At 36.7% G+C, this 17,491-nt stretch overlaps 1 protein-coding gene across 2 annotated transcripts in view; it reads right to left on the bottom strand.

Moving 5' to 3' along the window:
* The window catches only part of LOC143341094 (lachesin), a 316,834-nt gene that overhangs the window by 170,300 nt on the left and 129,043 nt on the right, over window positions 1-17,491 (bottom strand). For both annotated transcript variants that reach the window (XM_076763714.1, XM_076763713.1), the window contains exon 2: window positions 15,909-16,082. In XM_076763714.1, the coding sequence (XP_076619829.1) occupies window positions 15,909-15,972 (64 nt within the window). In that variant the 5' untranslated portion in view covers window positions 15,973-16,082. The remainder of the gene's footprint in view (window positions 1-15,908; window positions 16,083-17,491) is intronic.

The raw sequence follows: 17,491 nt of genomic DNA, 5'->3' as shown, positions 1-17,491 counted from the left end.
TCAAAAAATTCAAGAGTCTATAACGAAACTATACTTTAGAAATTCGTAGATCGACCCTGCCAGGGTAATTTTGGGACAGACGTGGAGAAGAAAATAGGAGAGCTTTATGTAACTAGCCATGAGCTTTCACGTGATCGGCTCTGTAGATTAACTTATCCTAGCTCCGTAGATCGACTGCGTAGATTAACTTAAATTCGCAGATCAAATCTGTCAGAGTAATTCAGGAACAGACGTAATAAAGAAAATGAGAGAGCTCTATACATCTAACCATAAGATTCAATGTATTCTAATATTTCAACGAACAAAAATTGAAACATGAATGAAATTATACAGGGTGTCCAGCCACCCCTGGGAAAAATATTAATGGGAGATTCTAGAGACCAAAATAAGACCAAAATCAAGGATATCAATTTCTTGACTAAGGCTTTGTTAGTAAGGTAGTAAGTTACTAAAAAATTAAATTAAAAAATTAAAAATCATTCTGAAAAAATTATTTTTGATTGCAGGAGTCGATTACAATCATTTTTGGTCATTACACATACCCCCGAAATCCTACCCAGTTTCGAGAAAAAAATTCGTTACCGAAAATATAATGTCTGACCATGAATGAATGATTCCCCTGAAATTTCATGTGTTTGAAATCGCTCTGAAAAAATTATTCTCGGTTGCAGAGGTCAATTACAATAATTTTTGGTGAATAGACCTACCCCCGAAATCCTACTCACTTTCTAGAAAGAAAAAAAAAATAGAAAAATGTAGTATTCTTGATTTTCGTCTTATTTTAGCCTCTAGAATCTCCCATTAAAATTTTTCCCAGGGGTGGTCGAACACCCTGTATAGCACAATGATGGGTTCAATTTACGAAACAATGCATATTAGAATTTTTTCGAATACAGTGCACATCAAACCCTTTGAATCTCTCGGTTTAGATCGCCCTGTACATGCTACTGTTTTATCCCCGTTTTCTTTTAAATTGTCAAAGCAATCGTTACCATTAAATACAATTACGCAGAATGGTGCGCGAGAATGAATATTCCCTTTGTCGATTCTGAATACATTTGCGATATAATAAGATTTCCTCTGCTGTCGACGAAAAGCTCGCGTACACAGCGAAATGGCCACGACAATTCAGATGTATTTTTATACCCGGCACGCCGGTAGCATGACGCACGCGTAACGTATTCTCTCGTAATAATCACCCAGCCCGTTCGTTATTTAAATTACGCGGAAAAATTTATCGTTAAAAACTACGCGTTAACAACAATAACGAACACGCTGCTTAAAAAAATACCGCAGACATGTTTTTTCAAATATCCTTTCACGATCCAATTAAGTCTGTGTTTACGTCATTAAAGTAATTGCGTTATAGATTATTACAGATGAAATTTATATTATGCACATACGTTCCAAGATGAACAAATTTAAATGTAATTTATAATTCTTGTATACAAATACTGAGGGTTTAGCGAACAATTTTAATTCATTTTATTCAAAGAATTTTTTATATATTCTATAGAAATTATAATTGAATAGTTCTTTGGGGAAAAAATTTCTCATTCGAAGAAGTAAATAATAAATTCATCAAGAAGGAAGTTATTAATTACAGATCACATCGTATCGACTATAATAAAATGAAGAACATTTATAATATACTTCTTTAACCTGTCGATGAAGTACGTGGCAGGAACATGGTGAAAAATAAATAGTTTGCCCGTGGTTAAATGTTATAATGAAACAGTATTCCGATACATCTCTCGCACGTGTCACAAGACGAACTGACGAATAAAGATGGCGCATCCGCTTATATTATGGTGGCGCCCTCACCGATCGCCTGCGTGACGCTCTCGATCTAGAATCGACTTCGATATAACCTCTCCTCGTACGATGACGAGTCTGACTCGTTATAAGTTCTTGATGTCAAGTTTTACAATCATGAGGCTACTCGTGTTACATATTAAAATAAAACAAATCTATTCTTTCTCGTGGCCATTCCTTCTACGAACAAATTGAAACAAAATTAAATAGTGTATACGTTCGAAAAATTATTAGAAATTAAATCGTACGTCGAGGAGTTGATATACGAAATTTTGAAATACCTCGAAACAATGAATCGATATTTCGCGTTGACTTTAAAAAGTATTCTTGACTTTTAAAAAGTATACGTATAGTGGCTAATTACGACACAAATACTGAAAAATAACGTTTATCAAACAATATTCTTTAAACAAACATGTTACATCTCCAAAGTCTGTAGAACAACAATATCGAGTAAATAAAAAAAATATTTATTATGTAAGTATCAAGATAAATGAACAAAGTGACAGAAATGAACGCGTAATAAGTATCCGTGAAGTCGACAAATAATTGTAAAATTAATATCTATAATTAGTATTCAGTTGGCCTTCGATTTTATTATTGCAGCTAGCCTTCTAGGTATGATTCTATTAATAATATTATCCCATTCGTTGATCAAACCATTTTTCAAGTCAGTTTTAGATGAAATTGCATGTTTTCGAGTTGCCCGTTCCAGATAACCCCACAAATGCCCCCCAGGGTTAACATCTGATGATCGCGGGAGTTTTTTAAACGTACTGGCGTATTACATGCAATCCGCGACACTGTAAGTCCAATTTGGCGCGAAACGACAAGCAAAATTCTTCGACAAGCGACAAAGAAACGAAACCAAAGTGTTTCCATCGGGAAGTCGTCCCTTCCCGTGCACGCGGTCGCCCATATCGGTTTTCGATTTTTATTTAAAACCCGGACGCGAATTGATTGTCCAAGTTCGCGAACCGCCGACGCTCGTTCGATTGCTCGTTCCCGGATCACCGGAGAGCGATAACACACCGTGACCCGTGGAAAGAAAAAGTCCGGGCGCCTGTAACGCGAATCGGTTCGGACAAGGGGCGAGAGACCGTTCCCGACGAACGATCGAGGAGTCGGTTCTTCCCCGACCAGGCCAAAGAAGAAGTAAAACTTGCAGATGCGTTAGAGCTCCTCGACGAAGGAGAGAGAGCCGGGGGGACGAAGGCGGCCTAACGAACGTATACTTTCGCCAGCTACTTTTTCCCCCTTGGCTTTCTCCCTTTTCTTTTCCCTCGCCACCGTGGGGGGGAAAGCAATGCGCGGGACTGACCCTTCGGAGCTGAAACCCAATCGAGTTCTGGACCGCAGTTATCCGATTATCACTATATAGCTGGTCTGCAGGGAGCCTCGAGGTGGCCGTGATAGCGTCGAACGCGGGGAAGGGGGGCCGGTGTTGGTGCTCCGGGGGGGTGCTTCAAGGTGGATACATCCCGCGAAAGGAAGCGAGCGATTAATCACGTTTTACTAGACTTCGGGCCGAGCCAACCAATTTGGCCGGAAAGGTCGTTGTTTTCAGATAAGAGAGGAGGAGAAAGAAGGGAACGGAGAAGGGGATGCTGGTACGCTGGAACAATCGACGAGTTCGTCCCGGTGATCCGGGAGTATGGACAAACAATCTTATCTGCCGGACGAGAGATACGACTCTCAATTTCTACCCTTCTCCGTTCGATTCTTGTATCCGCCCTCCACGGACGTTGCTCTTCCACGTTCCCTTTCCAGTCGCGATCGAGCAAGGCTCAAATCTCTATCGAGCCGCGATAGATCTTGTACCTCCGGATGTCCGGGCGAGACTAACATCCCCCTTGTCACGCCGAGTACGGCTTATCGACTGCAGGTGACGCTCGCAGATAAATATTAGCTCGTTGTTTCGATAACAAATATAATCTCAGTTTGTAAATAAGATTACTTATACGGATTCTCGATCTTCATTGAATTACTCTACTTAATGTTAATTCTTATCAAATTGGTAGATAGAAATCATTTAAAAAATTTAAAGCATTTAAAAAACAATGAATTCACGGAGGATTACGTGAATTTTCAAACAATTTTCAATAATCTATTTAAGGATTAAATTCAATAGAAATTGCTGACAAATATTTACGAGTTCTGTCAAATTGATACATTTCGTAAACCTAGTGTTAAGGAACCAAAATTCCAGCACGAATGTTTGTAATTTATACTATTGACTAATGTAGGATTTAATAAAGAGAATTGTATTTAGAACAAATGTGTAAATGATATAATTATGTAAACGAATTTGAAACATATTAAGCACACAATCTTTTTACACAAATTAATATCATAGAAGAATCATGTCTCTGTCTTTCACGACCACTCGTTTCCCCACTCAACTGTAGACTACAATCGAGCAAATTTTAATCACGAATAACAAATAAAAATATTAAATTTCTGAATAAACTAATTTTTAAATTCACATCCAGACAAATTAAAAATTCTTATCCATTACTCGCGAATAAAAGACCAACTCTGCACCCGCTAATAAAATGAAAAATTTACGTAACAGTTTCAAATCGTGACACAAAATAAATAATAAAATAGCCACGATTTAAAGAAATTTAGAAATTACACAGTGGAGTAATGATATTTTTATCATACAGAGGGTGTCCAGCTTAAAATTTCGAACGCGATTTTCTGCTAAACTATTGTTAACTCGATCGTTGAAACCATCAACAGTTTCCCAGCCGAGGGTAGGAATTCAAAAGCACTGTTTACGATAAATGTAAAGACGAGAGGGTGGATGGGGGTCCATTGGACTCCGATGTGGTACTCTGGGGTTAACTGCGATTGCTGCGCCCGTGAATTTACGATATACCAATCGCTATTGGGAGTAGCAGTAAGACGCTAAGAGTGCAAAGGGCCGACGGAAGCACAGAAACTCCATGAAAATGAAAAAAACTACCAGGGAAGAAAAGGGAGCGAGAAAAAATGGGAGAGAGAAGAAAAAGTGCAAAGGGAAGGTAGAATAGAGTGTGAGGGAGGGTTGAAGATGGAACAAGCAGTCGTTATGTAATTTACACGAAAGTACAAATCTCGTGACTTCTTAAAGATTACGGGTATGTTTGAATAACAGAGGGTTGGAGTTAGAACAGAAGCGATATATTGATGTAAACGTAGAATTAGAGAGAGAACTAAAACGAAGAAAAGAAACCAGAGTGAAGGTATTACTGTGAAACAATTCGTAGAGCAACAGTAATTTCAAAAATAGGAGTTTTACACTAACACATCGTGAAACAAAGTTTTAAATAGTGTCAAATAAAGAATATATTATGCATGTAACAGAATAATTAAAAAATCGAAACACTAAATTACGTATGTATGTCATAAATATTTGAGAAACGAAAATAATGAAAGATTAAAACGAAAACTCAGATTTTCTAAACCCACAAGTGAACATTGGGAATAAATATTTTTGTAAAAATATGTGTCCCAGTTAATAGCATCTTAAATATTTTGCTACCATTGATTTGATTCGTCTCTTTGAATTTGTGATTCTTTTTAGTATAATAAGTCTCTTCCGCGTAGTATATTAAATAATTTTACTGTTAGCTGTTATCTTATGACGGCAAGTACCTGTATCTATGTTTACAAGTGCATATTACACATTGCCCAAGTACTCGCAGTAGTAATTTGTGGATTGAGTCGACCATAAATTCAACAGTCCTAACACTGATTGCAATATGATGTTGACGTAAGACGCTTCATACTGGATATTGTACGTATACATGTAACCGAATTTTCGATTAATCTAACGTTGGATTACATTTATTGACATACTCATGGAGCACGAAACAAAGTAATTTGGACCGAATCCAAAGGAAATCGTTGTACAATAGATTCACATAAATTCGTACATAAATTCTACTGGAATATTGAAGGGATTTAAAATTTTTTATTCAGTCAAATGTCAAAATGTTATTTAGTCAAAATTTTCATTTAATTTCATTAAATTTTCATATAAGCTTTCAGTATCACCAAAATAAGATAATAGAAAAAATCTCTTGTAATATTCTATTCATATTTCCAATAGTTCCATCCTGAAATATATGTTAATTATCCTAACTAAATTTACTTAACACCAATTCCTCCATTTCGATAGTTGTAAATGCTCCATTTAATAATATCGTCGATTTTACAGGCTGTAAAATTATTTATCGAAGACTGAAACCTCACGACACCGAAAGGAGTTATTTCTATGGGTCGAAATGGACCCGGAGAACGTTGGACGAGGGTCGAAGATAACCGAGACCAACCCGACCATACTTCGACACACTTTGTTGCCTGTGAAACTTGCTCGTTCGAGGCACACATTTACAGCATGCTTTGTCCCAGTATGGAACGTTCCGTGGAGATATCAGCATAACCAAATCGGCCCTAACTCTATTCGAGAACAGGTTTGGCTCGGGGCCAATATGCTCGACGTCGACGACGAAACTTATTTAATTATTTTTCTATCAACCGAGCCGGGCCCGTTGCACCACGCAGCCGAGATGTGAACAGATGAGAGTCAGTTACCACAAACTTGTTTAATTATTCCCGTACCAATCAGTTAAACCGACTGTTTCATAGCGGCGTATACCCGATGGAACGCCCACGCGGACAGGTGAGAGAGTAATTCATTACTCTTTCGTTTATTTTCCATTCCACTTTGCGACTCAATTTTTACGTTGTGCCTTTATCTCTTTGGAGAACTTCACGACTCTTGCAATGGGCTATAAATTCATTTCTCAATAATGAAACATTACAATAGGTAGATCTAGGCTCCAAAAAGAAAAATCAGAAAGGCACAAAAATTCTGTCGCATCTATTTGACATTTTAAAAGAGTTTCTCACGAAATTTTCTAAATTCGAGGAATACAAAAACTGAATTTCTTCATATACTTTCGATATAAAAATATAAAATTCTTCTTTCTTATAGTATAAAAAAAATTTTACTGACATCAGGTCTAAAAGATATGGATATGGATGCACATCAAAAGAAAATGTTTGATAATTAAACAAACCCCATTAATCAGGAAAGGAACCACACATTATAGCGCCACATAGCGCAATAACAAAAAAGGCGCGAAATGTAAACTGAATATTCTAACAGAAAAGAACACAATTCGTGGTAAACGTCAATAATTGTACGATGTTTTAAATTTGTATTCTGCCTGTAATTGCGACCGTGGGATGTCGAGATTCTCGATGAAATTTCAGGATCTGCGCCGAAGTGGACCGGAAATTCGGTCGGGAAACGTAAAGGCGACATCCATTAAACATTTCGCGAAGATTATAATAATTCATCCTCAAAGAAATCCAAGTTATTTTCCCCGTTGGAAATTAAACGACCCGAGGAAGCACGGATGCGAATTCCATACGATTCGGTCTAGGGGTAGAATTCCCATTGGATCGGGGATCGAAGGATACGCCCGCGGGATCTCTCCTGCAGGCTCTCTACGTCTCTGTGAAGAGACGAAGGTTCGAGGCCCCCCGGAAACGGTAAATTAATTCGCGAACGACAAGCCCAGTCGCCGCCGCTTCTACTCGCTTTCACCGAATAAACATCAGGACCAGAAGTTGACCAGAGCTGCCGGCACCCAGTCACCCAACGTATCCGGTATACAGGGTGGCTCCAAAAACTGGGACAACCTCGCTCGACATCGCGTGAAAACGAGATTAATACGAAGCCAATTTCGAAATCAGTTCCTTCAAATGGAGATAAGTCGAATCCATTCGCTTGTCATGACTTTGATTGTTCAAAATCAAGGAAAAATCTCAGAATTGTGTAAATAGAATGATTAGTCATGCAAATTTTGTGCACACTGATTTAATTGAACAATCATTAGAAAGGTTAAAATTATCCTTGTAAGATATTGTAAATTAATTTTGTTAAATTTTATAAGCGATAATGTTTGTGTATGTAAAATCATCTTTGTACTGAAGGGTTTATTCCCGTTAATAAATGAATAATGATAATAATAAAAACGCTTCAGTAAATGGTACCAAGTTCGATGAGATCTGTCATCAGTCGTCTTTAGAGTGGAATGGATTCCAAAAACTGGGACGAGTTCACTCATCATCGCGTGAAAATTAATAAGAAATTAATTTGGAAATCTGTTCCTTTAAATAGAAATAGTTTGAATTCATTTTCTTCTCATGACTGTGACTGTTCAGAATGAAAAGGAAACGTTTCGATAAATGGTACCAAATTCGTTAAGATCTATCATCACTCGTCTTCAGAATGCAAGCATGCATTTTCTTTGTATTTTTCATTACTGTACATAAGGAAATTCTATCTTGAATGTTTAAAAATTTTACTAGTGGCTTCTTAAAATTTTCATTACATTTTTAAGTACTCTATAGATTATATTTACAGGATTAATTATAATTTTAACTTTTATGACATGGGTCAAAACAAAAGACTACGAATGCACTTTGTCTTCTAAAAATTCCTGAAGGGAACATCGCAAATTTTTGATACGTTCTCGCTACTTTCTATCTAATTGTAAAGTATTATTTTTCATCAAAGATAGAAACCAATCTCGATTATAGAATATTTCATAAAATTAAGAAATTTTGATTAATGTTAGATATCAAAATTGTACGATGCACCATTAGAAGTGCATTCAAAGCTATAGTGCATTCACTACTATTGCAATCGATGACATAAAAATTAAAAATAGAAAACAATTACTTATTGAAGATAGGAATCAATCTCCATTATAGAATATTTCATAAAATTAAGAAATTTTTATTAATGTAAAAAATCAAAATTGTACGATGCACTATTCCATTAGAAGTGCATTCCAAGATAAAGTGCATTCGTCCATCTTTCATTGCAATCGACGACATAAAAATTAAAATTGGAAACAATTACTCATTAAAGATAGAAACCAATCTCAATTACAAAATATTTCACAAAATTAAGAAATTTTTATTAATGTTAGGAATCAAAATTGTACGATGCACCATTAGAAGTGCATTCCAAGCCATAGTGCATCCACTACTATTGCAATCGATGACATAAAATTAAAAATTGAAGACAACTACAACATATCAACAAAATCTCTAAAGAAACATGTGATACAATGTTTAAATTGCAATTGCAAAATATTTAAATATTCCTTAAAGTATCACACATCGAACAGTCGTGGCTTAATAACACCTTTTTACGAGAAGATTCGATTTCCATAAAAGTTGCATTATTTTTCCTGCATCGATTCGTCATATTTGCGATTGGAAAAGAGTCGCGGTTGGTCTTTGATGTTAGAATCACCCTGTATATCCGTCTAACCCGTTTCCACCCGTTCCGTATTTGGCACCGCTTCTCCGTTGCATCTGCATCGGACGTCACGGGCACAACGGACTTTGCCATAACCACTGTGTCGATCGCAATCCGCGGTCCGCGATGCGAACTGATATCGAATTCGGATCCCTGCGATCTGCGAAATTAGGGAGCTAACTGCTTTTGCAACGGGTAACGCTCGACCGATCGCGCTCCAATTTCCAGGTACGCGCGAATCCAATGATCGACCGTGCTCGATCCCGCCATCCCTCTCGCGTGATTTCTTCTCCTTTGAGAAAGATTAATCCCGTCGTTCGTCTTTTACCCGTACGCTCGACCACCGCTCTTTTCCCACTCGTAATAATTGTTAACGCGATTATCCCCCGGGGAACTATTTTTATACGTTGAATCGATCGAGCAGTCTTCGTTGAAAACAATTTCACTCCGTCGAAGGTGCGTCGAGAAAATTTCGTTTTTCCCTGGTAAACTGTTCCTTTTACAAACTGTTATAAATAACGTTAATATACGCGCGTCAATGCGTCACTTGATAAGTAACAAAATAAATAGTTTCAATACCTTCTAATAGAAAATGAAATTCAATAATTTACTCGGTACAATTTTCATATTAAGAAATATACCTTTTTGGTTTCGTATATTTTCTGTATTTGAACGAACTGGTTTGGCATTTAACAGTGTTTACAAATTTAATTGTCAGAGGTAACCTTCTAATAGAAAATGAAATTTAATAATTTATTCGGTACAATTTTCATATTAAGAAATATACCTTTTTGGTTTGATATATTTTCTGTATTTGAACGAACTGGTTTGGCATTTAACAGTGTTTACAAATTTAATTCTCAGAGGTAACAATATCACACACCATCGATTTGTGATCTATAATTTAATTTGTAATTCAAACTTGTATTTTTTGAAGACAGTGTGAGTATTAGTAACGTTTTGTGAATAATTTATTTGCAGTAAGAATGCGTGTTGGGAATTTATTAATTATTTGAAAGTGTTCCATGGAAGTTCCATAAATCATGTAGGGAGAATCGATGAAACGTCAATCGAATCAATAGAATCTATAAGAGATTTCTCTTTCGAGGGCATTCAGCACTTTTTCGCCTATACAAAAACTTGAAAGCTTAAAATCGCGGATATCGATTTTGATGAAACGACACGCGCGCGGATACGTGGACCGTTTTACTATTTCGCGCGAACAAAAGACCTTTGTCTTTTATTGAGCGGACTATTTAAATGCTATACAGTGTCGATGAAACGCAAATAGAGATGCATATTACCCGCCCCGAAATCCATAAAAGTTTGCAATTACGTTTAGTTCGATTGTTTCGTTCTAATAACGTTGTCCATTGTGCCGTGTACAAAGGTAGTAATTGTCACGTTGGAGTCGTTAATTCGTTTTTCCATTCATGCTGACCGTTTCTTTTTGTGTAAAAAAAAAAACAAAAAAAAAAATCGAAGCAGCTCATGTATATAAAACTCATTGCTGCAGTTTCGGAAAATTGCTTCGCGTAATTTCAATTTTTCGAATCGTTCGTTGTGGTATTCTTTTATATTAAATTTTAGTAAACGATACTATTACTCAAAGCCTCCTATAAACGTATATTTAAATACATCTGCTACTGATTAGAATTTATTTACTACAAAAAAAAGCTAACGTGACAGTTTTTTTCTTAGCACATTATAATGAAACTTGTTCTTCAGAGTTTACAGTGGTCGTTGATCGCGAATTCGAAGTCGAGCATATTTCAACTTCAAAATGGGGCTAATATGACAGACGAAATTTTCAAAATAAACCGGATTCGCCTGAAACTTGGCACTCGTGGGATTTCGGAATGGCTGATTACAAATCCGGAGTTACAAATACAAATTCGTAATAACGGATCCAGCATACGATAAACAATTATTGCATGTCTTGGTGCTGGATTCGTAAAAATAAAAGGCTTAAACCACGACATGTAAAGCAAACGGTAAAGCATGGCGGCGGATCCCTAATGTTTTGGGGGTGCCTAACAGCATTTGGTGTTGGATCACTGCACCAAATTAATGGCATCATGAATCAGTATATGTACAAAGATATTTTATAAAATCATCTCACAGATGCTGTTGAAAATATGCCATTCGAAGAAGAAAATGTAATTTTCATGCATGATCGAGACCCTAAGCACACTGCTAAAAGTGTGAAAAATTGGCTCAATACTAAAAAATTTTCTGTTTTGGATTGACTTGCACAGAGCCCCGATCTCAACCCCATAGAGAATCTATGGGGGTTACTGAAAATACGACTTCGGAATTCATATGGCTCCCAACCAACTTGAATCACAAATTTGCATAACAAAATTCAAGAATAGTGGGAACAAATATCTCCAGATTATTGTAAAAAGTTAATAGAAAATATCCCAAAGAGAATCAGTGCAGTTTTGCAAGCAAAAGGGTTATGGACGAAATATTAAAAATGAATAATATATTAAATATTGTCAAATATTGGACGTGGTGCAAAACTGAGTCAATCTATTGTTCGTATTATTCATAAACAACAAGATGTTAATTACCGAAAGACTTTCTTATATTACTTCTAACTGTGATAAAAATAATTATAATGTTTATTTTTTGTTATTCTTTTATATTCCTAGTAATAAATAATGATTTATGCAAAACTTGTGGTAACTTCTACTCCTTACTGTATGTCTTATTGTACCGATTATCCGCGATGTCCGATTAACATTTATTTTTTTATTTCCTAGTCTTGAGATACACTCCTTCAAAATGGAACAAAATGTTAAAAAGATCGTGCATTAAATTTTAAGAGGATCCTTGTAAGAAGGCCTTAATCTTCGACTTGGTCGTGGTTTTAATGGGTCGTTGGTTATTCGCTGGTCAACAACGATTAGGTAATGGTCATCGATGGTCAACAGTGAGGCTGACATCAAGATCAAAGGTCCAGGAATCCAAAAGGTAGGGCCAACCGAAATAGTTGTTCGGTAGACCAAATTGTCTTTAACTGTGAACTTGGTCTCCGTCTCCCCACTCTTCCACCTTAGAAAGAGGTATATGAGGGGTCACTGCTAGCGTACTCACTCAGTACCCCTGGGTCTCCCAGGGAGATCGGGTCTCGCGAATTCGGGGGCCTACCTCTGGCCATTAGTGAACTGAGCTGACCAGGACTGACCAGGACTGACCAGGACTGACCAGTACTGACCAGAAGTGACCAATGCTGACCAATGCTGACCAATGCCGGGCCGTTGTGAGTAACAGTAAGAATCCGTGAGTTGAATATGATTTTTATTCCTCCGGTCCCCATGTCGGTTAGGATGTTTCGTCCTAACCGACATGGGTGACTGGTTGTATACGTGTTCTCTTTGGCAAGTGTAATGACCGCGTGAGTAGTAACACATGTATATTGTTTTATCTTCGGATCTTTTGCTTAAAATTCGAATCTTCTTGCATACCGCGATTTTTGAGATGACAAATGTCATAGTAGATTCAATTATTTGAAATTTGACACTCATTTTAAAATGAATATATAACGAGTACATACATCAGTTTCTCTCGTTCGCTCGTTCTCTGGTTCTCGCTTTCCGAGATTATGTCTCGACTGAAAGGACCAGAGAGTTTTGCTCGATCACCTCTGTTAATGGAATGAAACACGTGATCACCTGTGTAGTAGGTCTGATAACTCTAACCGCTTCAACCCCGGTGCAGCTTGGTTCAGCTTAAGTGGGGCCTTGGCGGAGGGATTATTCTCCTCTTTATCCGGAAAAGAGCATAACCGACGTCGAGAGGTCTTGATTCAGGTCCTTTCTCAGTACTAAGTTGGGTCCCTTTGTAATCGTGTGTTCTCTGGGACCCGGCGGTGTACGTAGAGAAGTAGAGTGACCAGTTTCAACCGTGACTTGCTTTTCTGATAATCAAGGCCGGGGGGGATCAATTTGATACCCACACTCACTGCACGCTATGAGCACGCGTCGCGTCGCGTCGCGTTTTATTTAAGCGTGCGATGTTTTTTGCACGCCGCGATTTTTAGTATGACAAATATCGTACCGTCGATCGAAAGTAGAGTCATCATTCTAATATCCTTTACTTGTAATTATATTCATCTTGAAATTAGTGTCGAATTTGTAGTTTCCGATTGTTCTTTATATTTTTCAGTAATTAAATTCACTTTCATGATTAATTTTACGACTTTGGGTATCTTCGATATCGAAGATAACCAAAGTCTTTCTTTACTTATTAAAATATATCATTAGATTTACGTGCAAGAAGATATTTCGCGACGAATACATTGTAGAATCAAAGTAACATATATTATGTACTATTTTTACTTTGTCACTGCACTTGCCAAGGGTTGTAGTATCTGTAGTTTTACAAATGTCAAATTTTTGTTACAGAGCATGTTCCTATGGAAGTTCTAGGTTTACAGAAGTAAGAATTAAGAATTGTTACAATTTTGTTTCATATTGTTTTGTTTGTGTTTCAGGAAATCATCGTGGGATAAACACAAGATACAACAGAGGTACATATTTTAATGTATTTTGTTAAATAATCAGATAGGTAGGATGTAAATTAATTTAGATTTATAGTTAGGCAGGAGTTTAGTTGTCTGTATTAACTATTCTATCAGGCAGGCTATATTTTGTTATTTTGTTGATGGGCATTTACAGGCAAATTCTTTCTCAGAAAACTCTTTTGTTGGTTGTTTCCTTCATTGGTTGCGTTTCCGTTTATTGCGTCTTCGACAACGGTATCTATATTAACTATTATGTCAGGCAGGGTTCTATTTGAATGCAAACTCTCGTTTTGGTTCAAATACTCTCTTCGTTGGTTGTGCACCTTTCATTGGTTGCACTTTCGTTTGTTGCTTCCTCGACCAACGATCGTTGGTCACAGAAGCTCTTTATTAATGGAGGGTGGATGGGATTCGGTTAGGGTGGATCTCCATTCGCAGCAACCTCCACGTGGTGAGATCTGGGTAATATTATTTAGCGTTTAATCAATAATCGTATCACTCTTAGCTGGGTAATGCAATTATTAATTAAAAACTAAATAATATTAGCAAATTGGCTGCGATCCGCCTTGCATAGGTCATCATAAATATAGAGTTTCTTCGCTAGGTTAGTTTGGATTCTCATTGACTATACGGTCGAATTTCAAGAAAACGTCCTTACATTTCTAAAGTCAACGCATTGAAGCGGTTAAAATTTGCACAAGAGTATTATAAAAAACCAATTTCATTCTGGAAATCGATCATTTGGAGTGACGAATCCAAGTTTGAATTAAAATCGAACAGTAGTAGTTGTAGTGATTTTCCAGACTCACCGAAAGCCTATTACTACGTCTGTATTGCTAACGATGGAAGTCACGTACATACTTGTATTATTTTAATACGTTCTATAATCGTTTAATCTCGTGAATATTTCAATTCCTGCGTAAACATTGAACTCGATACATTAAAATTGTTCGAATTTTTCATTGTAAGAGTCGCTAACATAAACGATGTACCGGAAGGGTGGTGAACTCGAATAGGGGTGGTTTTACGTGGAAAACTAAGTAGAAAAGAAAGAATAACATTTTTCTTTTTTTGAAAGGAAAGAATAACATTTTTTTGAAAGAAAACCTTCAACGAAGAAATGTTATTCTACTTTTTTGACTTGCTTTTGTACATAGAATCACTTGAATACACCCTCTTTTAGTTACGTTTCAATTGATTATTATACTTGGAAAGTACTAAACCTACGGACTTATCTCGGTCGCAGAAATGTTCCTTTTAAGGATTAGACTTCTGACGACAAGCGTCGTCTCCTTTCTTCGAGGGGGGAAGCATTAGAGTAAAGTAGATCATTTTCTGAACGATTTGAAATTTTTTAATTTAATTTTTCAATAACTTACTAACTTACTAACGAAGCCTCGATCAAGAAATTGATATTCTTGATTTTCGTCTTATTTTAGTCTCTAGAATCTCCCATTACAATTTTTCCCAGGGGTAGCCGACCACCCTGCATATTAAAATCAACACATTTTTACATTCACGAGGTATACGTAAAACAAATCTACTTTTTTCGTGACGAAATTCCACGAACGAACAAATCTAAACAAAATTAAATAGCATACGTTTGAAAAATTATTTGAAACTTAACCGTAAGTCAAGGGGTTAATACGTCACGAGTAGCCTGGGAAATTTTAATTCTCAAAAAACTACAAACTGCATTTAACCCCTTAACGCTCATATTTTTCCAAGAATGATCAGTTTTCTGTATTCTTGTTTCTAAGCTACATAAAAATGTGGTTTTTGTTAATTACAATGTTGTATCTAACGTATAATTTGAAGTAAAATAAGTATTGTTATATCTTAAACTGTTAAATTAAACAAATGTCGTTTTTCAAAGCAGTTAGACTCGGGCATGAGCGTTAAGGGGTTAATATGCAAAACTATAAGAAATACTTCAAATAAGATATATTTAGGGGTTGAAACAACCATCTACAAAGCTCCCAATTTTATTAATTCTATCAATAGAAATTTGAATTTGCATAAAGATCCGTAGCCTAGTATGTAGATGAGTTAATAAAAGATCGACAATGAGAAGAAATTCTAAAGATCGATAGGATCGAGAGTCACCGTAAATAAACGTTAATTATTAGTGGGAGACGAGACAAATATACCAGTGTCAGTCGATATCGAGTAAAAACGTAGTAAAAAGGAACGCCAGAGGCGAACGATCCGTTGGGTTCGTCTACTTACCGATTGGCACGTTGACAGCAAAGAGAACGACAAGGGCGCGATGGCAGAGCATCGTGCACTGCATAGGAAATGCGATGAATCGTCCGTCGATGGAACCAGCTACTTCTTTTATCTACTTAACCCTGTCATCTTCCGTGGGGACCTCTGTTTCCGGTCTCCTGACGCATAGCATGCCTGAAACAGCGAAAAAACGACGCAAAGTAGAACCGAGTTAATCGTTACTTTTCGTCGGTGATCGAACAGCTGTCGCTACGGTCCGCGTCGAAGGAGGGTAGCCGTTGTTTCGAATTAACGGACAGAAGGATACCTCGTCACCGGTTCGCTTTATCGGTCGTTTCCACCGAGCGAACTTTCGACTCGCGTCGCAAAACTGACTACCCCACAGCGTCTGCTATCCTTATCTGACCGAGCCTGCCGTTTCTACTCGTTGACGTTCGATCGTGTTCGCCAGAAGTTGCCTAATAGGCTGGTCAAAGGCGTACTCTAAAATCTACTGGATGACGTTAGAGCTACGTTGAAGGTCCCAGTAACCATTCTAGAGACCTAATTTTCGTTCCACGATTCTTGTCGAAAACATTCGAATATTACCGGTTTCCAAACGCCAAGTATGTGGAGACAGATTGTAGGCGTACTCTAGAATCTACTGGATGACGTTAGAGCAACGTTGAAGGTCCCAGTAACCATTCTAGAGACCTAATTTTCGTTTCACGAGTCTTGTTGAGATTTTCCAAATGCGAAATCAAATTAGTACTTGATGAAGAAATTATTTTTGCTCATGTCTTTTAAATCGATTGAACTGTGCTTCGAATCTGAGTTTCGACGAGAGACGTGTTTCAACAATTTTCATTAATTATCTGTAATTCGAAAAGTAAAGTAGAAAATATGTTTCGTGTGACGTTACTTTTTTAAATTACAATGTTTTCAATTTAATTCTTATTATCTTTCAGTATGTATATAGGGAGTTCAGCCACCCCTGAGAACAATTTTAATAGGAGATTCTAGAGGTCAAAATAAGACGAAAATCAAATGTATCAATTTGTTGATGGAGGCTTCGTTAAAAAGTTATTAATAATTAAATTCGAAAATTTCAAATCATACTGAAAAAATTATATTTAGTTACAGGGGGCAATTAGAATCGTTTTTGGTCAATAGACATACCCCCGAAATTCAACTCACTTTCGAGAAAAAAATTCGAGTAGGTGTAAAATGTTTAGTCGAAAAAAAAAATTTTCAAATCGTTCCAAAAAAATTATTTTCAGTTGCAGGGGCGACTTACAGTCATTTTTGGTCATTAGGCATATCCCCGAATTTCTACGCACTTTCGAGATAAAAATTCCTTACCTAAAATATAATAATGCCTGACCATACATTGATATGTTTCCCTGAAATTTCATGTGTATCTTTAAAACGTCATAACTTCTGAACGGATTGAAGGATTTTAATGTTTAAAAAAGCAAACTACGCGTATTTTAGTGAAGAATATGTAGAGATTGTAAAAATATTCGAAAAGTTGGTCCTTGACCCCGCAAAATGAGAAAAACCCCATAAAAATGGTCCAATTTTCAAACAGCCATAACTTCTAC

Source organism: Colletes latitarsis, chromosome 4 (genome assembly GCF_051014445.1).
Source record: "Colletes latitarsis isolate SP2378_abdomen chromosome 4, iyColLati1, whole genome shotgun sequence".
Taxonomy (NCBI): domain Eukaryota; kingdom Metazoa; phylum Arthropoda; class Insecta; order Hymenoptera; family Colletidae; genus Colletes; species Colletes latitarsis.
The sequence above is the reverse complement of the archived record's forward strand: the minus strand, read 5'-3'. Positions and strand labels throughout refer to the sequence as shown.